The sequence below is a fragment of the Rhinolophus sinicus genome, chromosome 1, assembly GCF_057876585.1.
Source record: "Rhinolophus sinicus isolate RSI-liver-muscle chromosome 1, RSI-T2T, whole genome shotgun sequence".
Lineage (NCBI taxonomy): Eukaryota > Metazoa > Chordata > Mammalia > Chiroptera > Rhinolophidae > Rhinolophus > Rhinolophus sinicus.
The window spans coordinates 9,826,867-9,850,650 of NC_142501.1; the positions used below are offsets into that span (position 1 = coordinate 9,826,867).

Here is a 23,784-nt window from a genome sequence, read left to right on the forward strand (position 1 = left end):
CGGAAGGTGCTTACTGCTGGACAACCTCTCCACTGAGCTGCTGAGACTGGGAAGCAGTAAGCTTCCTTCAGTCCTTTCTTGCGTCAGAGTGAAGCACCCCACCATGCCACACAACCCTCTCCCTACCCCTTCCCAACGTTACGATGCAGATTGTGTTCTGCTCCTTTGGCCACTGCTTCATGGAAGGTTAGATCTGAGGTCCAATGTAATAGATTAGAGGAGCTCATCTAATCCCATAGCATCACTTCACATAGGGAGGTGACTTGCTAGAGGTGCAGACAAAGGAAATGGCAGAGCCACCTCAGAACTCAGGACTCCCAACTCCTCGTATGATGCTTTTCCTACTGTGTCATGCTTACCCTCACCCACATCGAACTCTTCCTAGTCTATCTACTTTCTGCAAAAACAAAAACCCCACAAAACGACATGGACCAAACACCCTGCACACGGAGACATGACTACAAGTCCACATGTGAGAAAGGTCCACAGAGGAAAATACCCCTCTGTGGATACCGCCACCTGACAAATGCTGTTTCTTGGGGAAAGTGTGCAGGAGAACCACAAAAAGCTCAGATGAAATTGCTACTGTGAGACTGAGAACAAACACAAAGGATACTGTAGCTTTGGCTGTTGACTGAAACATAAAAACTCCATCTGCTCAACTGCACTTGGAAAATGAACTGAAAACGTTGACACCCCAAAGGAGTCATGGGGCACAGACAGAAGAGGCTGGCCTGCATGTGCTCAAGTGAGACCAGCACACACTGCTCCCCGGCAATGGGCTCGTCCTTACTGAAGGTCCCCTAGTCCCCAAATCAGCCCATTTCCCATGGAGGCAGAACCCTGGGCCCAACCCAGGTAAAGGACGGCAAAGTGGTTCAGAGCCCAATACTGCTCTTAACACTGCGGCCCTCGTCTACCTCCTGTGTCCTGTACACCAGGAATTACATAGGGGAAAATGCAGTCATGTACCATTCAGGATCCCAATGGACCCAGAATGGGAGGCCGCACAGGGAGACAGCACAGGGAGACAGCTCGCTGGGTGCATCTTCCAGTGTAAAGCAACATTCTAATACCATGTTACAACTGGGGATTGCTAATTTCACATCTCAAGCCTCCCCATCCCACAAAGAGAAGAAACATTTCTGACTCTACTTATTTCAGCAATTGAGTTATTGAAGAGTCATTGTCAAGTCCAAAAATATTTTTTTCCTAACTAGAGTTTGCAACCTTGGTGGCCTTTTTCTTTTCTCTCCCTGTGACAATCATTAGAAGCTTCACATTTAGGGACATATGAGAGACTACTTGGCTAAATGAAATATATTCCCACTTCAAATGCACAGAGCAAGCAAGACCAAGAAGAGTCCAACTTTGTATTTACAGGTGGGCCAGGCAAGAACACTAGTCACCCTCCCGCCGTGGCCGGAGACCGAGACGGGACACATCAAACTCAGCCGAGGCAGAGCCAGCCAATCAGGACCACGCAGAACATGATTACACAGTTCCTACACGGAACATGACCACTGGTTTACTTTTTTTTAACACAAACGAACCTTTACTGCTATATTGACAACAGAGAGAACCACTGGATGCAGGCACCCTCTAAATGATCCCTGGACGTGATGCAGCAGCCTGGAAGGGCATGTCCGCCCTGCGCCACTTAGTCCTGGGGCCATCTGATGACTGGTAAGGGCAAGGCGGTGATGTGGCAGAACAGAAAAAGAGCCTGGGTTTTCAAGTCAGAAATCCTGAGACCGAGTTCTTGTCTTTGAGCTCTGACTTACGAGCGGGGTGACCTCAAATGAGTTACTTAACCCCTCAGCTATGAAAAGGGGCTAATGACACCCGCATGACATAAATCACAGGGTTGGAGTGAGGAAAAACATCTACTAAAATACTGTACGTGAACATTTTATAAAACTGTAAAAGTACTCCACAAACGTGGGCTATCATGAAGTCTTTTCCAGTCGGCAATCCAGACTGTCCTCTGAGTTACATCTGACCTTCTGAGACGGGGGCTAAGCATGGCCTCTCAAACTTACACTGATGCTACCCTGGGCGTGAGATCCAAACTGTTCGGTTGAGTAGGCCTGGGAAAAGGCTTTTTCTACTCTAGCGCAATACATATATGCTCCCCCCATCCAAGGCCCGGGTGATGGCAACGGCCTGGTGACCTGGAAGAAGAGAGCGCATCCACGCGCTCCAACAGGGAGACAGAAGTTCTGATTTTAGAACTTCACTTGTTTCTGTTGAAAGTGCTTCTCCACTGTCCACTCTCCACTCAGGTTCTGTTGCACTAGCCTGGAGCCGACGAGGAGACAGGATCTCTGCCTGGCAAGGAGAGAGGGGCCTGGCTGCTCAGGGCAACCAAGGAGCACTGTTGTTTAATGCGTGTAGAGTTTCCATTTTGCAAAATGAAAAGGTTCTGGGGATCTGTTACACAACAATGTGAACATTCTTTTTTCTTTTTTTCAATTACATCAGTTGACATTCAATATTATTTTATATTAGTTTCAGGTGAACAATTAATTTTCTTCTTTTAAAAATTTTTATTAAAATAGAGCAAACACAAATTATATTAGTTTCAGGTATACCCTTCGTGATTTAACAATGTGAATATTCTTAACACTACTGAAGGTACTGAACTGTACCTTAAGAAATGGTTAAACTATTTCAAAGAAGGAACATTGACCTGGTGGGCAGGGCAGGGGGTGGAGAAGCGCTGCCACCATTTCGGGCAAGTTGCTTAACCTGTCTCCCTAGATACAAAAGTGGGAATAGAAATACTCATCACCTCAACATAGTGGGGGTGATGAGTAATGGAGGCCCTGCAGCTTCCTAGGGTGACAGCACAGAACTATGAAAATTCCAACTTATTTTACTTGAAAAAGTCACATGACTTAAACACATCTGGCTGGAGTACACGTGAAACTAGCTAACACACTGAGTGTGTAGCATGTGCGGGACATTTCACATACATGAATTCCCTTAATCCTCACAACCACAATCCCACGAGGTCAGTTCTACTGTTATCTCCAACTTACAGATGAAGAAACTGAGGCAAAGGTTAAGTCACTGGCCCACAGTCACCGTGCCAGTGAGTTGCACAGCCAAGATGTGAACCCAGAGCTCACGCTGCTGGAAGAAGCAGTTCACAGGGTCCTAAGTGGCTTGCAAAACCTTGCTCACCTGTCCCATTAACCTCTCTATACGCTTCTTGGGGGCATTTTGGCTCATTCACTGCCACGTCCCCAGGGCCAGCAGTGTTTGACACACGGTAAGTATATGTTGCACAAATGAGTTATTAACGCTATTTTTTGTCTGTTTTTGACGTGGTGGTAGCAACCTGTAATCCAACTCACAATCAACATGCATTAGGAACAGAAAGACTCGGTGACTCACTATTTCACTTCCAGACCCACCACCCTTGCCCCGCACAGGTAGCTTCCTCGGGCTTCGACCACCCCAGCCCTATACTGCCAAAGGTGGGCCTGCCAATCAACCTAAGAGGCTGAGGAGAAGCCAAAGCCAATACAGAAAGTGCCTCCTGCTTTCCCTCTGGCAGTTCAAAACAGCACCCTCCCCCCAGCTGGCAAGCCTTCCACCTCAGACACCCTTCATTCTTTCTCCTCCTCCGGCCTTGCCAACTGGTCACCAAGCCCCACGACTGTACATGTTGTGTTTATGCGCGGCCACCCCACCACCTCGTCCTCAGGCTCATCTGGCCGGGTTAACTGCCTGTAGTGTCTCCCACCAGCGACTTCTCCACACTGCCACGGCCACCGTCCCTCCCACATCATTCCCCCGCTTACAAAGCTGTGATGGTTCCCCTACTATCAGATGTCACAATCTCAACAGGGGATTCGGTGTCCTGCTGGACCTGGCCCAGCCTCACCTCCAGCCACTTGCCTTACAGTGCGCCATTCTAGCCACGCCAGACTCAAGTTTCCAGACGACAAAGTGCAGTTTTCACCTCCACACTTGCTTATTCTTGCCCATCTGCACAGCGAGCTGTGTCTCGTCTGAGGCAGACTTCAAACGTCCTCTTTTCTATAGCCACCTGGGGTCCCCTACCACCACCTACCCAAGACGTTATGTCCTCATCCCTGTCTCCACGCTCTGTACCTGACCCTCTAATACAGAGCTGCTCACACTGGAATTACTTCCCTCTGATCTCTGCGTTAGACTGAGTCCCTTGATGGACCATATCATTCATCTCTATCCCAGAGCCGACCAGAATACCAGAATGCCACAGGAGGCCCTCTGGGACAGTAGCTGAATTAAATATAATCATTAGATTCCAGTGGGACTTCTTAATAGCACTGGTATCAGGAGTAAACAGCTAAATACCACTTCCAAGTACCTTTCCAAGTGCTGTGTGTGCACTTTCTAGTTTAATTCTCATAATAACCTGAAGAGGTTGGTACTATTATCTCCAGTTTACAAATGAGGAAACGGAGGACTGGAAAGTATAGTGATTTGCCCTAAATCCCACAGCTCTTAGCAGTAGTGCCAGGATGTGAACCCAGACACCGCCCTCTGATGTCTGTACACTATGCTTTGCTTTACAGACTGTTATGACAGAATAGAGTTGCTTTGGGGAACGTGATCTGACCCACAAGATAAATGAATGCACTGAAGAATGAGCCAGGCTGGAACTGAGCTCTAATGTCTTTAATGGTTAATGTTTTAACCAATGTCTTTTCTAACATTTTCGTATATAAAATGTTCTACTTGAAATAATATGGTGCTAACAATCCTATTCTGGTTGGGCTTGAAACTCAGGGCCTATTTCTTCTCAATGAAGGAACAAACTTCTGTTAATATGTCACAGTGCTTCCATTGATTTCTAATGACTAAAGGACTTTGGTCACTAACAGGAAAGGGTCTCCCTCTCCTGGTCTCCTGCCTGAGGAAAAAAAAAAAATGAAACCTACAGAAAAAGGGTCTACCTACCTGAGGCCTCTTACTGCATCTGTGAGGTGGGGGTAGGAGAGAGCAGGAGTGTCTACAGACGGCACCTCTGCCCTCTTTCCCTTGGAATTAGGATGGGAGAGGAAAGGAGAGGGTCCTAAATAATCCCCCCCAGTTTGCTGTGGAGGAAGACCAGGCCCTTTTCCAGTTGCCTCTCCCGGGCCTCCGGATCCTCTAGTTTCTGATTTTTCCGGAACTCACGGCGAATGGAGGCAAGGTAGAAGTCCCGGTCAGTGTAGCGCAGCTCTCGGCCCTGGCGCAGCAGAGCCCGGTAGAGACTCAGCACCGCCTCTCGGCTCCATGGGGCCATGGGGGACTGGGTGTCAAGCTACAAGCAGAAGGGGGTAAAAAAAAGCCTAGAATCAGAATTAACGACAGAAGGCCCTACAGAGACTATCTAAAATTCAAGAGTTCTTAATCTAGGTTTCAGAGAACCCCCCACCCCCACCCCAAGGTCATGTATTGACTTAGTGGAAGGGCTAGGACTAGATCCCAGCCTCTGAATCACCCGGAAGGGCCAGAGCTTGGAAACTGAACTGCCTGGGGTTGAATCCTGGCTCTGCCACTTACTTGCCATGTGACTTTGGGCAAAGTACTCAACTCCTGTAAGCATCAGCTTCCTCACTTGTAAAATGAAGATGATATTAACTTAACAGTACCTATGACACAGGGTTATTTTGAGAACTGTGTGAGATAATGCATGGAAAGCACCTGTAATAAACAGAATTTCACCACAGGGTGTAGTCTAGAAAAGGACTCAGCCGCACTTGAACTCGGGCACCACCACTAATGAGCTGATTACCCTGAGCAAGTTTCTTAACTCCTCTGTGCTGTTTCTCATCTGTAAAATGGGGATTAAAACTGTCTCCCGTCCATATGGTTGGTATGAGTAAACGAGTTAATGGATGTAAAGGTGTTTAGAACAGCACTTGGCACATACTAAGCATTCTATCGGGGTAGCTACCGTGTTTCCCCAAAAATAAGACCTAACCGGAAAATAATCCCTAGCAGGATTTTTCAGGATGACTTCCCCTGAACATAAGCCCTAATGAGTCTCTTGGAGCAAAAATTAATATAAGACCCGGTCTTATTTTCGGGGAAACACAGCATTACTAGTGCCACGAAACCTGGTTTGTAAGTGCTCAATAAATATTCCATTTTGTTCCACGTAAACTGCCACCATCCTCCTTCAGTAACATTAAATCCTTACTACAGAAGTGCAGAGTGTTATTATTTGTAAAGTGCTTTGTCATCTATCATAGCATTTAAATTAAGGGACCTGTGAGGTGGTCAGGGCTCCTAACAATAATGAACACTCACTGTTTACTGTGTACCACGCATGTGCTAATAAGCACGTCCCACATAACCACTCATCTCACTCTATTAATCTGTGTCATCATTATCCCCATTTTAAGTGGAGAAAACTGAAGCTCCCAGAGGGAAGTAACTCGCAGAGGCACACAGCTGTAAAGGGGGGCTGCGCTCCTCACCCCAACTCTCCCTGCCTCTGTAAGGTTACCACTTGCTGGGGGCCTGACCATGTGCACAGCACTTCTCGGTGCTCTACAAACTTTCCCAGCCCAGCGCCTGGCACATACCAGGGCCTCAAAAAATAAGCTGAATGAAAAAGGGAATTCTCACAACGTCTCTATGTGGAAGAAATGATCAGAAATAAAGAAATGAGACTGAGTGGGGTCGGTATTTGACTGGTAAAATGATCTGGACTTTGGGCCGACCGTCAGACAGCCATCAGCCTCTGGCCTGGCGAACTTCCTGTGCGACTTGAGCAAGCCACGGCCCCTGTCCCTTTTTCCTCAACTGTAGAAGAGCCCCACTCAGCCCCAAGGGCCTCCCACAGGAGACATGAATCCAGAAAATCAACAGGAAAAGTGCTTTATGAGGTAGAAGGCGACTGTCACGCGAGGGCTGTTACTACAAGGTGTCTCGGCGAGTAGGCGGCTGAGCCCTGGCGGGTCCCCAGTTCCAACCCGGACCCTGAGGGGGGGGGTCGGGCCGAGTCGGGGTGGAGAGACCCCAAAGCTGAGGGAGGCCGGCTCGGGGGCCCCAGGAGGCCTCCGGAGGCTGGTGCGGGGCCACTGAGCGGCCTCGCAGAGAAATGCCCAGGGCGGTCTGGGGCGAGACCCCCGGCGGCCCAGCCGGTAGCCCCGGGCTGGTTGAGGGGCGCCGGCCGCGGCCCTGAGAGTCGTATCGGCGAGCCCCGGCCCCCGGCCACCTCACTCACCCGCGGACTGCGCGCGCTACCACTCTTCGGGATTCGCCTCTCGCCCGGTACCTCTCCCCGGGTCACCCACCAACATGGCCCCTTCACTTCCGGGACACGACCTTGTGCGCGGACTTCCGGCCCTCCCCGCCACGGCCTCTCTCGGGGCGGGGCCAGGAACGTCGTCGAGCCACGCCCCGTCGAGCGGGCCCTGCCCACAACACTGAGCTCCGCCTCCTGCGTGACGTCACCTAGGGACTGGCCTGCTGAAAGCGATCAGGCCCTTCTCTTCCCAGGGCGGCGGTGCGGTGGCAAAGCCCGCAAAGGGAGAGAGCGCAGGGCGCGTTCGGTAGGCCCCTAGCCGCCTGTCAGGAAGTCAGCCCACACCCCAGCACCGTCTGCTGACCTCGGGCTGGGGCCATGCGGGTACCTGGGGGAATTCTAACACTAATAATATTTCCTATCATAGCTTTCAAATCTCTTCCAAGCCCATTTTCTCAGATCATTTTCTTTTCATTCCTTCGCGCTGTTCCAGCTTCCCAAGCCCCTTGGCTCCTGGCAAACTCCTACCCTTCAAGGTCCATCTTAAATGCCCCCTCCAGAAGTCTTTCGCAGACTCTTCCTTGCCCCTCATCCAACACAGTTTGCTGCGGCCCCACAGAAATGTCTGCAAACTGTTAGGACACTTAAGCTGGTCAAAGAAAAACATATTTATTGGCACCTGTTATTTGCCAGGCACTGTTTTTTTTGTTTGTTTGTTTTTTGTTTTTGTTTTTAATTTATCCACTGGCTTCTCTCTCACCAGATTTGAAGGCAGGAGCCATGTTTGATGGAATCTGTAAGGCCCCTCCTCCAGTGCCTCACTGGGTGCCCAGCTCTGAGTGAAGATGAGGAGTGTTGGGCTTTGGAGTCAAGCCCAGCTGGCTCCCAATTCCAGCTCCACCACTTAAGGACAGCTGCCCTAAGCATTTCCTAATCTCTCTCAGTCTGGGACTGTTGTGAGGATTCAAAGGTATCCAGCAGGAGTGGGCATTTATGCAGCAGTTACCCAGCCATTCATTTATTGAAGTAACAAATCCTTGTTGAGGGTCTCTAGTGTGCAAAGCACAACAGAGAGATCAACTCCTAGTCTTCTGGTGGCTCTACTTCCAGGATCTGAAGCTCCCCTCCTCACTGCCACCTCCCTGGTCTGAGCCCCTACCTGATTTTATAGATGAGAAAACCAAAACCGAGAGTGGTGCAGTAATTTCTCTAAGACACTGAGCTGGGCAGCAGAGAAGCTCACGTGGAACCCAAGTCTGCCTGCCTCTGAAACGTGTTCTTTCTATTCTTCCAGGCTGCCCTACTTTGCTCTTTGAAGAAATAATTTTATGACCTAAATAAATCTAAATGGTGATATTTCCAGCTGGAAGACCAGGTGACTTTCTGTATCTCTTCGGACCCTGCTGTTGTATAGAATATTATTTTTAGGAGGGACGGAGGGAGGTCCCTTGGGGATCTGCCCTTCAGATCAGCTCCCCCAGACTCTTCTTGTTCTTCGTGGGTTTTTCTTTGCTTCCAGATTCACAGGCTCCTCCTACTTCTGTGGCAATGGTGGGGTAGTGGGGGCAGTGAGACAGGTGTCTGGCACCAATATGTACCCCTGGTGACTTTATAGGCCAGAGATCCCAAATCTCACGGCTCACTGCTAGGTTTGGCGGGACAAGGGGCCTTCTGGATCTCTGATTGATATTGCAGTTTTGACATAACCCCTGGTCTCACCTCTGATGATGGCAATGGCCTTGAGGGTGAGAGGGAAGTGCTTGTTTAACAGAACAGTGACTTGCATATAGTAGGCATTAAATTGTGGAATGAATGAATGAACATTTTCCAGAAAAATTAGAGGGCTGGAGCAAGATGGACCATTTCCCCTGAGTCAGGCTGGGCAAGTCCAGTCTAATTTGAAAGGGGCATGTGGGGTGATGGTAAGCATGGGGCAAGTGATTTAAGCTTTGGGTGCCTTGGTTTCCTCATCTGCGAATTGGACAAAAATGGATAAAACATTTTGCTGAATGACCCATGAGAATCACCACTATTGTTCCCAATGTATTCACCAAGTAGTCACTCGTTCACCATTTCGTAAGCACCTAGTATGAGCCAGGACTAGAATCAGGAATGTAGACATAAAAGACACAGTCCCCGTCCTCAAGAAGACAAGGGTTGATGGAGGAGACAGACAAGTACACAGACAGGTACTAGGAGAAAAGCCTTCGCAGCTGCTGTGGAACCAGAAGAGCCTGTGACCCAGTGCAGAAGCAGGGGGGCGGGCACCACCTGGTTTGAGCACACGGTATGGAGGCGAGGGGGTGAGACACAAGGCTGGACAGGTAAGCATCCTGAGGTAGGCCAGGGAGGAAGTGACAGCCAGCAAGGTGTGCTTCAGGCTGCTGCACCAGCACCTCTAGTCTAGGGTCAGTTGTGAATTCCAGCTCTGCCTCCTGATGGCTGGGTGACCTTCAATAAGGTTCTCAACCTCTCTGGGCCTTTGTTTCTATACTCGTAAATGGGGATTAATGAAAGTACCTAAGCAATCAGGCCTTAAAATTGACTCATGCTAACTAAAATGGAGGGAGAGATAAGCAGGTCAAGTGGATTTCTGCAATGACAATTACAACTCTGAGGGTTTAGGGAGCTCACCAGGTAATGGAACAAGGGCAGGAGTAGTCCAGGCAGAGAGCTCAAAGGACTGGAGCCCAGAGAATTCAGGAAAAGAGGCTCAAGATGAGACTGGTGAGGCAAGGCCCAGCAGGCCACAGCTGGGAATGTGGCTGTCATCCAACTGTGAGAAGTGAGAAGTCCGTGCCACGATCAGACTTGCATCTTGGAAAGAGCATCCTAGCTGCTTTCTGGGGACCAGACTGTCAGGCTGCCACCTGCAGGAGATCAGTCCCCAGGCCACTGCGGTATCCCTTGAGAGAGTCATCAATGGACAGTAAGACGTAATACCAACCGAGCTCTTCCTGCCTGCCAGCACTTGTACATATCAGTGCCGTGTCATCACAGCCCTGTGAGGGCAAGAACTGGAGAGTAAACGGGAAGTGGAAAGGAGACTGATTTTGCTGGGGAGAAGGGAAAGGGCAGATGAGAGAACAGTTCAAGGGGGACATTGTTAGAGAGCTTGTGTTGGGTTGGGTTGAATGGGGTTTAGGGGTTGGCTGGTACTTGTTCTAGCCTTGAGGAGGGGAGACATGGAGTGATGGCACAGAAGAGACCAAGGGGAGAGTGAGAGAGCAGGCCAGGTGCCCCTTTACCTGTAGGGGAGCAGGGCAGGGAGGCCTCAGGCTTGCCTACGGAAGGCAGAGAGCGTGAGTACCCTGAGGCCTGAATCTCACCAGTCTCATTCCCTTTACTTTGCCCAGTAGGATCCCTTATAAAATTGAGACCCTCTGTTGCTTGTTGCCCCAAATTGGAGGGAAATTGGTACTGGATAACAAGACAGAAAACTCATTCCAGCCCACCTCCGCTTCCCCAGCCCTCCCAGGGGAGGCCCCAGCGTGGAGTGAAGGTAAAGACACTATTATTACCCGGCTGGTGGAGGAGTTGGCTGTAACCGGATCAGCAAATCTCCAGGATGTGAGCCAGCCAGGGACCTGGAAATCATTCTCAGAGAAAGCCGCCTCCCTCATAATGGAGTTTGCCGTAATCAGATGTCATTGATCCTGTATTCACCAGACTAAAACGTGATATCCCTGGACAAGAAAGAGTGAGATTTCAAGTGACTGAAATCTTTGCTGCCCACGTTGTGCCAGGTGGTGTTGAAAAGGGCGAAGGGAATGTAAGCTTGTTCACTGAATACCCTCCTTTTGTCAGGTAGCAGGAGTGAGGAGCCGGGGGCTGGCAGATACACAGGCTCAGAGCCCAGATCTCAGCATCTCTACTTCCCACCTGTGCAACCTCTGAGTTTCAGGACTTAGGAGAAGGGTAGGAAGGCTGAGTACACTGCCTAGCGCAGAGCAATCGCTCCATGAATGTTCCTTGGTTTCCTTTTACATCCTCTACTCCTGTTGATCCCTACTATAGTGCCATGAGGGCTGGGTACCAATGTACCCATTTTACAGATGAGGCAGTATCACTGAGGCTGATTATAGCCTCCACCTCCTCATCCTCAAGGGACCAACTGGAGGCATATATGCTGGACTGGACCAAGAAATTGTCTTCTTGCTCCACAAAGAGCTTTGTAAGCCCCAGACAATGATAAAAGACAGCTTTCTAGGCTTGTCAAATATTTAGAAGGTCTGGCAGCACTGAGTTCCCCACCTATGCTGGGGTCAGCCACCACCTTTGGACAGACTATGAGCTCCCCAGCTCACCCCAATCCCCACCACTCCCTATTGTCTCATCCATGGGTACTCACTCCTTTCCATTTCCTGTTGGGCTCCCATGGTCTTCTGAGTCTGCCCAGCCTCCTGAGGGTTTCTCATCCTACATGGGTAGGAAAAGGAATTGAAGAGAAAGCCTGACTGCCCACCAGAGTCACGATGGGTACGCTTTCTGACATACCTGCCCAGCTCCATCACAAAGCACTGAACCTTAACATATAGAAAGAAAATCAAAATGACATACCTCTCATTTTGAACTGAGACTCAAGTCCAAGGTAAAAACTTCCATAGTCCAGGAAAGGAAGTGAAGCTGAAGCCCTTGGTGCAGCATGGGAGCTGGATTCGCTGAGTGCTGAGACTTGCAGAGCTCCCAACCTATCTGCTAGGAGCTCTGGAAGAGAATGCAGGGCTCGAGAGATGAGAGCTGAGGACACTTGGACGTTCCTCTAGCTTTGCCTTTCTCATTTTGTGATGTTTCCTAGGCTTGGTTTTCTTTTCTAATTTTCCACGATTCTAATTTTTATATATTTGCTTTTGCATTTTGTGGCATGCGTTGGTACAATCTGCCTCAAATCCCACGGGGCGTCCCGTGAGAAGAAAGAAGGAAAAGAAAGCTGGGAAGCGGGCGCCGCGGGTGGCTGACATGCCGCGCCCTCCCACAAGGAGGCAGTGCGGCACCGTGAGACGGTGGTGGAGAGACCCTGGTCCTAACTCCTGCCTGCGAACTGTGTGCCTTTGAGCAATTTCTACCCTTAGTCTCCATAAATCTAGCCCCCCACCTCCAATCTCCCAGGCTGGAAAGTGGGAGGAACCTCCCCCGAGCCCCCAAATACATTAAATTCCACAAGAGAAAAGCTGACCCTTCAATGACCACTACCATATCTACCTTACAGGATTACATGAGGTAATGTGTGCAAAGTACCTGCATGTACACGATAGATGCTCAATAGTTGTGACTCCTACCTGTGGTTCTTAACCTGGGTGATTTTGCACACCAGGGACAGTTAGTGATGTGTGGCGACATGGTTGACTGCCACACTTGGGGGAGCGGATGCTACTGGCTTCTAGTGGGTAGAGGCCAGGGGTGCTGTTTAACTACAATGCACAACATAGCCCCCCACAAATAATTCTCTGGCTCACAATGTCAGTAGCACTGCAAGACACCCTAGCCTACTCCCAAACAATTTTGAGGTCCTAGAGGGCAGAAGATGTGTTTTGTCCATTTCTGTATCTTCCTCAGGGCTTATTGCCCAGTAGACAGTCAGTAATTGAGTGTGGGACTGAGTTGAAAGGCAATTAGTGGCAAAAGGGCTGGGACCGGTGGATGTCAGAACAGGACTGTCACAGAGCGGGGTCACATGCTTCACTGCATTAGCACAGGGGCTCCCTGAGAGGTGAACTTGGTTTGCAAAAACAGACTTGCTTCCTAAGCATCCTAATCAGATTGCTTTAAATGCCAGCGATCAAGGGGACCCTTTAAGAGCTTTACAGAACTGAGCACCCCACTCCGGAGCCCCTGCCCCAAAGCGAGGTCAAAGTGAACTGTAACTTCGGAATTAGGAAATTATGTCTCCTACAAAGCTCAAGAGTGTTGAGAGTGTCTTCTTCTTCCCATCACCAACTGCCGGTCAAACGCTTGGCACCTTGTGGGTGCTCAGGAGACACCAGCCCCTGCCCCGGCCACAAACACTGCGGTCACTCCTTCCCGGCTCGGTCTGTGGTCTCCCTAACATGGAGGCTGCACAGCCATTCCACAGCGAGAGTGCAAAACGTGTTCACTCACTTCCACCATCTCTGGGACTCTCCTTAGAAATATCCAGAGGGCGCTCTCCCAGTACAATGGCAGTATTCATGGGTCCCAGAGGAAGCCTCTAGGAAGACCCCCACATTCCAGGGCCTTCGTAGCACAATCCCAACCAAGGTCAGCTCCATGGGAGAGAGATGACCGATCTTGGAGGCTCGTGTTGTCACCTGCTCCAGAGAGTTGATGACCGGACCAGTGCTGTAAATCCAGGTCCAGCCTGTTCTGCCACCAAGTGGCTGAGTGACCTTAGGACCTGACAGGCATAGAGAGCAAACAACGGAGGCGGGGGCGCTGGTCTGGATGCCCCAGAGCACAATGGTGGGAGACTTGCTTCCCTTTCAGTAGAGGCACCAAAGTAGTCTTCATCTAGGTTCCCAAAAAGGTCCCCGCCCACCTCGGGAGGATGGGTGTCGCCAGTCCCAGGTTCGCTTCTCCTTTTCTGCGAACCCCGTCCAGCATCTTCCCTTTCTGATGGGCCGGTTTCCCCCAGGGCGAGGGAAGGATGCCCCCTGGTGCTGGTGGAGGTAACTGCATCCCTCCTCACGAGCTGTCTAGTCCTGGGGATGGCTCGCACCACACTTACCCAACTCTGTAGTGCGAGTGGCCTTAGCAAGACCGAGTCACCTGCTCACATCCCGCCCTGCCTCAGGGCAGCCCCACACCAGCCACACACGCAAACCCTTAAGACTTTGTAGCTGTTTTTATTATTAATATTATCTTCTCCTTTAAGCATCCCTTTAAGGGTGAAATGAAACCAACCATTTACAGAGAAAATGATTTCAGAATGTACATATTGAATTTCCCTTACAAAAAAAATAATACTATTATTATTGGTGTCCTTAAATTATACATTATCCAGGGCCCTGCCTTCTGCGTGGGTAAGTCCTGTCTCCCCACCCCAACTGTCACCTTTGCCCTCAAAGCTCGCCCACGCCTGCCCCTGGGAACTGCTGGGACCTGCGGGTGGGCTTGACCTCCTTGAGTCTCCAGGTCATAGGGCCAGTGTTCCCAGGAAAAGAAATCTAGAGACGGCGACAGGGCCAGTGTCACATTCACATTCACAGTTTGCTTTCCCCTCCTTTGGGGGAGTGGCTCAGGGTTCCCCTGACCGCCCCCAAATTCCCAGTGTATGATGTGATTATGTGAAACTCTTCAACCTCATGCCTTGGCCCCCAACCCCTGACAGGCCTCCACTTGACAATGACCATAAACACACCCTCTTAGGTCTGAGAGGAAAGGCGGACCTCTTCCCTTCTTCCTTCCGCTGCCCAAGCTGCTGAACTAGGGGCCAGCCTGGGAAGGGGGCATCCCGCAGCAGCACGAGGGTGCCAGGGGCATGGGGTAAGGAATCCAGCAAGGAGGGAGGCCCTGGGCTGGGGCTCGGGCACAATTCAGGAGCCCCCCGAGACTGCCTGTCTAGGGGTGAGCATTAGTGGCGACCTCTTGAGCCACTTCTCAGCCCCAACAGGGATCAGAGAGGGGGACTGCTGTAACTCCAAGGGAAGGGTTCCCTTGGGGCACCCTCTAGATAGGAGGGAGAGTGGGGGCAACAGACCCCCTCAGCCTGCTTCATGCCTGCCACCAGAGGCTGCTCCACGGCCAGCTCCCCAGACCATGTCCACACCGGGCACTTCCCCAGACAGAGCTGTGGCAAAGGGGACACCCTCCTCTTCTGGCCCATCAGGGGACACCTGGGGCAAGTCCCTGCTGGAGGCTGGAGGACATGGGTAGAAGGATCTGCTTGGGGCTAAGAGGATGGGAGGTAGTGGGCACTCAGCTGTATAGCCTTCAGGTCAGGATTCTCATTTCTTGGACTGAAAGACAGACAGATGGACTCTGCATCCCCTTTAGCCTTGCTTTCCAGGTTCCCCAAGGGCTCTCTGCCTCAGTCATTTTGGGGAGCTGCAGGTGTGGCCACAGGCTCCAGGTCCCAGGGACAGAGAAGCCTGGGCCCTGCTTCCACATCCACACACAAGCATCTATGTACAGGACACACCGACACAAACATGTACAAGTACACACAAGCATGCACCCATGCCCATAAATACACACGCACACACACACACACAGACATGTACCGTTCTACATGCAGCCTCTGCATCCTGGCATCACTGGGTGGGTATCCAATGGGGCCTCTGGGAGAGGGTGTCTCACCACTCCCATAACTGCAGGCCCTCACTGCACTCCAGCCCTGGCCTGGCAGTGAGGGGAGCAGAAGCAGGTCGTTTCAAGAACTCTGAACACGAGAGCAGGATCCTACGAATGCAACAGTCATTTCTACCCTCTCCCCTGTGCCAGAGATGCTCTTTGTGCCCCGTGTCCACCCTCTCCTCCTTCCATAAGACAACTCCCAAGCTGAGGCTGGGCACATGGCAGCCCAGCTTTCCTTGTAGCTACTTGTAGCCATGTGACTGTGTCCTGGCCAGCAAGATGCGATCAGAAGTGACGGTGCCATCTCTGGCTCACGCCCTTAACAGGAAAGGGCATGTGCTTCCCTTGCCTCTCTGCTTCCCCTAGGCTTGGATGCACATGACGGTGGGAGCTGGAGCAACCACTCTATCTGAACGGGAAGGTGTGTATGAGGAAAGCAGAGCTGCCCTGCTCCATCCAGACCATTGCCCTCTAGACATTAAGTCAGAAACAAGCTTCTGTCTTGCTTAAATCACTGTATTTCAGGATCTCAATTACAGCAGCTTAGAATCTACTCCAATGGATACATGTCTTGCCCCAATGAGGCAAACTAAGAGAAATCAGATGACATAAAACTGGCCTTAATGTCCCTTTTGGGCCCAGGACAGGCTTGGGGCCTCTAGCCAGCACCAAGGAGGGGCATGAGGGTAACTCCACCTGAGACCATGGAGAGCTGGGGCTGTGGATTCCAGCAGGAAGGGGTGATGGGGCACCCCCAGGTCGGACCTACTAGGCTGGCTGATGGTCCCATCCCACCCTGAGAACTGGACTCCTGGCCTTGCAAGGACTGAGTGGGCAACCCACAAGACAGCAATATAAAAAGTAAGAAGGAACGTCAAGGCCAGGTTCAGAATGAAAAGGCAGACTCCCCGAGCCTCCTTGTGCCCCACACCTATGTCAGCTCAGGAAGGTCTGGGGAGCATAGTACCATCCAGCGCAGTGGTGTCCTGTGGGGCAGGCAAGTGGAGTTCTTCGCTCCCTCCGGTCCAGCACTTCTGAGGACGCTGTGCTTCCTCCAAGCTGGCTGCTGGTTTTCATCCCCTCCTGTCTTGGTGCCCCTCTTCCTCCTGGGCCCAAATGCAACTATTTACAGAGCCCCTGGAAATCCTGGCATGCCCCTTTCCCACCATACGTCCAAACTCTCAGGAGGCGAAACAGCGGGCTTCTCCCCAGCTGGGCCGCAGCTGCCACATGGCCACACTGGGAGTTCCTGCAGCTCCCTTCCCACTCTGTCTGCCCTCCCTTGCTTCCCTGGTAACCATCCTACATTCTCCACTGGCACCTCCTGGTGGGCGGGGTTGGGGCAGCTCCCCACTCCTGACAAAGAAGAATGTTTTGGGGGCTCACAGGCCTCACTCCCAATTCACAAGGGTTTGAGTAGGGAAGACTACCCCACCTATCCTCTCCTGGTCCCCTCAAGACCCCGGCAGAGGGCAGAAGAAGGCAGGAAGATAACAAGAGGGGCAGCCGCCACCCCCCGCCCTGCCACTGGCCCTATACGATCATGCAGTCTTAGCCTCCCACCACTTCCAACTTGGCCCTGGCGGGCGGCCTTCCCTCGGGATTCTTGTTCCACCGCCCACCTTCCACCGTGCTCTTGGGCTCCTGGTAGGGATTGTCCAGCAGATAGCGGAACTGGTCGTAGTTCTGGAGCAGGTACTTAGGGGCATACATGTGCTCGCTGGGGTCCGCCGGCGGGTACTCCTGCTGCGTGCCGTCGAACCAGCCCCCGGTGCGGATCAAGCTCCGGATGTAATTGAGGTCCCGCTTGTCCTCGTAGTCACCCCAGCGAGGGAAGTCGCCGTTCTGGGCCGACACGAGCTTGAAGTAGATGCCCTCGGGCGTGAAGCACCAGGAGCAGTGCCAGCCGGCGAAGTGCAGGGGGCTGCCCAGCGACCACTGCACCAGGATGTGGCCGGTGCGGTTCTCGTACTGCCGGAAGTGGGGCATGGTGTAATACTGGCGGCGGCGCAGGCGGATGCCGTCCAGCCCGTACACCGACTGCAGCATGTCCACCGTGCAGCCCGACACCACCTCCAGGGTGCCCGGCTGCTTCCAGAAGAAGCCGTACAGCGACTTGCGCATGTGGAAGGCGAAGGGCTCGGTCCAGCCATCGTAGAGCTTGAGGAAGAGCACGCCGTCGCGCGCGGGGATCTCGTCGGCGTCGTCGATGATGAAGACGTCATCCGGCCGCAGGTTGCGCAGGCGCGCCACGCCGTCCTGCGTCAGGAAGGTGCGCAGGTAGTCGTCGGCGATCCAGCCGTCCTGCCGCCCGCCCAGCGGGAAGTGGTCCAGGAAGACGTAGAGCACCTTGTGTCGGATGTACTCGAACGTGCCGTTGGTCAGCATCTCCCGGAACTTGAGCGGCCGAGGCTCCCCGTAGGCCGTGAAGTTGGACTCGCACACCACGAAGGCGTCCACCACGTCCCCCAGCTCGTGGAAGCGCACGTCCAGCAGGTCGAACTCGTGATTGATGTTGATGGCATTGATGACCCGGCGCGGCACCTCCCTGGGCACCAGGCGCTCCTTGGTGGGCAGGTTGGAGTACTGCACCACGGTGGGCACGCCGCAGCTGGGCCCGTGCCAGCCCGGGAGGCACACGCACTCCACCCACTTGCGCCGTGTGCCCCGTCCCCCCGTGCGCTCCCGGGCGCTCAGCAGGTGCCGGGCTGGGCCCCTGGCAGACGAGCCGTCGCCCCCCTCCGCCTTCTCTTCTGGCCTCCCCGATGGGGGCTTCTCCAGCATCTTGGTACCTGGTTTGAAGCAGACACCCCCGGCTTTGGTGCGGACGAAATACTCAGTGGTGTCCTCTGGCAGCACGAAGTCCATCCGGTGCAGTTCCTCGGTGGCCTTGCTTGGTGACAGTGGCTGGAGCAGGGGCGAGTGGGAATAGAGTGGGGTACGCAGCAGGTCGGAGCTCCCAGGCTCTGGGCTGGCCTGGGGTGTGACGGGGGCATTGTTCCAGAAGAAGCTGGACACGAGGTTAGGACTGAGGGAGGCCAGTTCTCTGGGGAAGGTGACATAGGACAGGGTCTTAAAGAAGTGCAGGAAGGAGATGAGGCACAGGCCGGCCATACAGAACATGAGAAACAGCTTGTAGCGTCTCATCTTCATCCTGCAGAAAAGAGGAAGAGAGCAGACGAATCAGGGGTCTGCATTCCTGGGCGACGGGAGCCTGAGGCCCTTCTAGAAACAGGACCTGGAGAGGCTGCCACCTGTTTGTGAATGTCCGGGCCAGTTGCTGGTGGCCCTGCATGAAATCATCCCCTGCCCCTCAGGAGTCAAGCCTGTGAGTCCAACTTGCTGTACCCCGGTACCCCTGGGAAGCCCCACCATCAAGGAAACCCCCCTCCTGGCTCAGGACCTCCCACAGCCCTTCCCCCCAAAGACCACCAGGTCATCACACATCCTGCCTCTGCAGCCCACTCCTCCACCTGGCCCGCCCCACCCTGACTGGACCAGCTGCATCGCTAGGCTTTGCTCCAGGAACAAAACGCATCCTGGGAAAAGCTCAACCCTGCAGTGCCGAAACTGCCCCAGGAGGCTTACAGGCCCCAAGGGAGGGAGAGAGCAGTGGGCAGATGTGAGATCCCTTTCCTGCACTGCCCAGGGTGCTGTGCTTGTTCGTTCATTTGTTCTTTCTACCTATCTACCTTTTCGTGTGGATATATTGATAAATCTTTTGAATACCTTTCCACTGAAAAAATTCACAAGCCTCAAGGGATGACATTTAATTCTAACATAAAGAGTAAAATTAAGTAAAAGTTCCTTTCATTACCCCATGCTCTATGCTGATCTCCAGGCATAAACAATTTGATCTGTTTGAGATGTATCACTGGTTTCTTATACAATTTTTCTGATCTTGGTTTAATAGTTTACATAAATATTATACTGAACACTAAGTTCAATCAAATTGTTTTTCTCAATCAATAGATTAAAGAGATTTTTAGATTAGTAGAAATAAATTTACTATTTCCTTTTAAATCCCACATAATAGCCCATGGTTATTTTGAATGAATCATTCTATTTATGAATGATTCATGAATATAACCAGTCTCTGTTTTATTTACAGTCTAATTTATCAATTTGTTTATGGCTGTGGAGAGCCTCCTATATTCTTTTTTAAACAATTTAAACAGACTTTCTATTTTAGATTATTTGTTGTTTATCAGAAAAGTTGCAAAAATAGTACAGAGGGTTCCCTTACACTCCTATCTTTTTCTCCCCTCGTGTTAACATCTTACAGCACCGTGGTCCATTTGTCACAACTAGGAAATTGAAACAGGCACGTGACTATTAACTAGACTCCACACTTTATTTGGATGTACTACTTAATGTCATGAATGAGCCTGTGCAGCAAGAGAGTACTCTGACTAGAGCCATCCAGCTCCTTTTGTCCTTGAGCGCAGGAAGGTGGGCAGGCAGGTCCGGAAGTTACACCCATTTGGCTGAGTGGGACCAGCGACTTGCTTGGGGTAACCCACCAAGTCACAGGAAGGGCTGGGACAGAAACCTGGTGTTTGGCATCTGGTGTCTTCATTTCCCTTCCATAGATCCCTGTGAAGGGGCACTGTACTTTCACCTAGAACATTCCTTCCCTTAAAATGTTCCTTTCTGTGGCTTCTCTTTACTTCTCTGGTTCTTTCTCTGGGTCATTTGGGTGTTTTCTGGCCATACTCTTCCTTTCACTTCCTCACTCTGAGGACAGCAGGATACAGTGGAAAGATATGCACTTGGCTTCAAACTACTGCGACCTTAAGCAAAGCTCCTCGCCATTCTGAACCTCGGCTTCTCTATCTGTAAAATGGGCACAGAGTTCTTGGTGTGCAGTGCGTGCTCAATAAACTTTCATTCTTTACAATGCTGAAGGCTGGAAGGTTTCAACATTTTCTCTAAGCTACATGGTCATAAGGCACAGAATCATGAATGTTTGATCTAGAGCAAATTTTAAGGACTATTTCCTCCAACCCTTTCATTTTATAAAGGAGAAAACCAAAGGGCTTCAGGGACCTGCTCAAAGTTACAAAGCTGGGGTGTGAAGCTGGGTGACTTGACTCCCACGCTATGTACCCTTCCTGGTCCCCGGCAAGCTTGTCAAGTACAGTCGGGTGGCCAGTCCTCTGGCCAGGGCAGTACTTGTGCCATCAAGTCCAAGCTGTCCCACCTCCTCCAGTTTAAATGCCTGACCCTCCTGGAGCCTGCCCACAGGGGGCCAGCACAGCTGACTGCAGGCGGGCAGGACAGTAGGGGGTGGGGATCTGACCTCTGCTGAATGTCAGCTGTCCCCGAGCAGCTGGGCCTGCTCTCTACTGGCATTTAGGAAGGCGGGCTGCTCCGTGACATCATATTTGAAGTGGGTTCCATTCTGGGCTCCATAAGGGACTCCAGCCATGCTCTGGCAAAGTAAGACTCCAGCCATGCTCTGGCAAAGTGAGACCAGGATGACCAGAATGGCAAGGTGAGTAGAGGGGCAGTGGAGTGAGGCCCAATAAAGGCAGGCGGGTAGGAGTTGTTGCCATGGCAGGGACCAGACAGAAGGCAACTGCAAAATGAGGTCAGCACAGCAGAAGCCTCCAGAGTGACCCAACTGGAGGGGCTTAGGAGCTGGCTAGGCAGCCCTGCCCCTTCTGGAGGACTGTTTTTCACTACTTGGGACCTGCCTCTGTGGGACACACGCCAATCCCTGCCCTGGTTGGACTAAGATGGCCTGTGAGCTATGGAGGCCAGGGCAGAACAGGCCTGCCACTCTGACTAAACCCCCTGGCAGCAGCGAACAAAGGCCTTAGCAGGTAATATAAACTCAGGGAGGCGAGGAAACACCCTGCTTGGCTCAAAAGGACCCGTGACCCTGCTGTGCTCACAGTGACCTAGCTGCACTGGCCAGGCTGGCTTTCAGGATCTGTTTACACAGCCACCCGTGTCCTTGAGAAAACAGACTCACAAATGCCTGAGATCGCCCTCTGATTCACTGGGGCATGAGGCACCTTCACAAAGCCCCAGCGTGGCTTGCTGCTGAGAATCACGGAACTGAGCATGTTTTTCTCTCATCACTTGGGCTGCTAGGAAGCTCAAAAGTACATATACGGTAACCAGCCCAGAGCAAATCTGCGCCTCGCAAACCACATTTTCTGGGACACTCATGGCTGTCTGTTGTTGTTTTTTTAACTCTTTTTGGCCCAATTCCTTTTTATCTTCATGTATTTTGATAAGTGCTTCAATTACATTTTTTAACTGAGAGACATATAAATAGGAAACTGAATAAACAAATAAGCTTGGCACCTGGGGTCTCATTTAAATCTTAACCACCCAGGGAGGTCATTGTAACTGCTCCGTTTTTTACAGATGGGGAAATTGAGGCTCAAAAAGATGACGAGACTTTCCCCAAAGGACATTAAGAAGGTGGGCTTGGCCAAGTCAAGGCTTGAATAGAAGTTTTGTTTCCGAGCCAGCACCTGTCTCCCTCCTTACAGCTGAGACCGTTTCCCTCCCTAGCTCAGGTGGCCTGGCTATGTGCTAAAGTCACAGAAGCAAATTGGGCCCCAGCTGACAGCATTTCCACCTCCATTATAAAGCTTCATGCAGAATCCATCACTTGTAACCAGAAAGATGACAGACACAACCCAGCCACTGACCAGAGCACGCTCCATGCATGACCTCACTGCATCCTCCCAACATGAAGCAGGTCCTCGTCACCCCTGTTTCATAGATGAGGAGACTAGAGCCAGAGAGATGATGTAACTTGCTCAGTGTCACACAATTTGTAAGGGTCCGACTCAATTCCGCGGGATTAATAGTGGGATTACATCCAGTAGTAAAGCTATCCTGAGCCCCTTCCATCTGTCATGGAACCCAAATGGGGTGACGGAGTCCTATGAAGTGTCCACCAGTGACCAGTGAAGACAACCCAGTGGATGGAACAGCCACCATCGTATCTGACCCACATAACACCCCGCAGGGTGCTCACGCAACCTGTACCATCCACTTGCTCAGCAGCTACTTCTAGAGAGCCTGCTGTGTGCCAGGCACTGCACTGGGCCCTGAAAGCACAGGAAACCAGGCAGTAAGAACCTCTGCCCCTGTGGAGCATGCACGGGTGACTGGGGCAAAGAACTGCAATAGACTAAAAGAAATGAGTCAACAATATTGTACGTTGTTAGGAAGAGTCATGCTCGGGAGAAAAATAAAGCAGGGTAAAGGAGAGGAGGGGGGCGGGTTTAGTGACAAATAGGGTGTCATCAAGAAGAGTAAGACTTGAAGAAGATGAGGGTGCAGGGCAAGAAGGTTCCCGGCAGAAGGAACAGCCGGTGCTCAGGAGGAGTGCATCTGCCGTGAGTGGAGAACTTCCAGGAGGACAGATCAGAGGGAGATGGATGGACCCAGAGCACACAGGGACCACGGCTGGAAATTCAGCTTTCATACGAGGATTCTGACAAGAGGGACTAGATCTGCCTTCGGTTTGAACAGGCTCACTTGGGCTGCTCTGTTGAGAAGAGCTTGTCACCTCAAGGGCAGAGCAGGGAGCGCAGCAAGGAGTCTGCCGCACTGTCCCGGTGAGAGACCGGTGGCTTTAAACCGCGCGTGCGTGCGTGCGTGCGTGCGTGCGTGCGTGCGTTGGGGGGAGGTGCAGAAAGTGGTAAGATTCTGCTGGATGTAGTGTGAGGGGTGAAATTCAGTGGCTCCAGGACCCAGAAGGCTGGAAGAGCTTCTGACTGGGGCAGAGGCCACCCCTCCACAACCTTCACGGAGACGGTAAGTGGCAGAGCTGAGCCTTAAGGCAGGCGCTGTCTCTGCAGGGTCCGGGTCTAACTGCTTCTCCCCTTGCAGACACAAACACTCAGGGTGAGAGTGAAGGGTGTGGCCAAGGTCACACAGCTGCCTTGGTCAGCTTGGTCTCTGGATCCAAAGCTCATGTTCCTTTCACAGTAGGCTCAGTTTAGAAGCTTTACAGGATGGATGGAGGTGAGGTGAGTGACGCTTTGGATCTGAGGTCCCCTGTGAGTTCCGGGAATAGGAGCTGGGCAGCACTGTGCAGCCCAGCACACCCCACCGCCAACTCCTGCTTCCCAGGATGCATTAGCTAGAGGCCCTCCAGGAACTCAGGACCCCAGGAGGACATGGTGGTCAGGACCTGCCTGGAGATGCAAGTTTAGCTGAGGAAGGACCTGGGGTCTCCCCTGGGCTGGTCCATTGACCTCCGAGGCCTAGGGGGGCAGTTTTCTGAGGCTAAAACCCCTGTC

The 23,784-nt window shown here is 51.9% G+C and overlaps 2 protein-coding genes across 5 annotated transcripts in view; both read right to left on the reverse strand.

Annotated features, from left to right (window-relative positions):
- Positions 1–5,071: 5,071 nt before the first annotated feature.
- Positions 5,072–5,284, reverse strand: MIURF (mitochondrial elongation factor 1 upstream open reading frame). Its single transcript, XM_074326419.1, has one exon. It carries the CDS (start codon positions 5,282–5,284, stop codon positions 5,072–5,074), a length of 213 nt encoding a protein of 70 aa, XP_074182520.1.
- Positions 5,285–14,042: 8,758 nt separating this feature from the next.
- MGAT3 (beta-1,4-mannosyl-glycoprotein 4-beta-N-acetylglucosaminyltransferase) overlaps positions 14,043–23,784 on the reverse strand; it is a 31,932-nt gene continuing 22,190 nt past the window's right edge. For all 4 annotated transcript variants that reach the window (XM_074326418.2, XM_074326417.2, XM_019734537.3 and 1 more), the window contains exon 2: positions 14,043–18,662. In XM_074326418.2, the coding sequence (XP_074182519.1) occupies positions 17,060–18,661 (1,602 nt within the window). In that variant the 5' untranslated portion in view covers position 18,662 and the 3' untranslated portion in view covers positions 14,043–17,059. The remainder of the gene's footprint in view (positions 18,663–23,784) is intronic.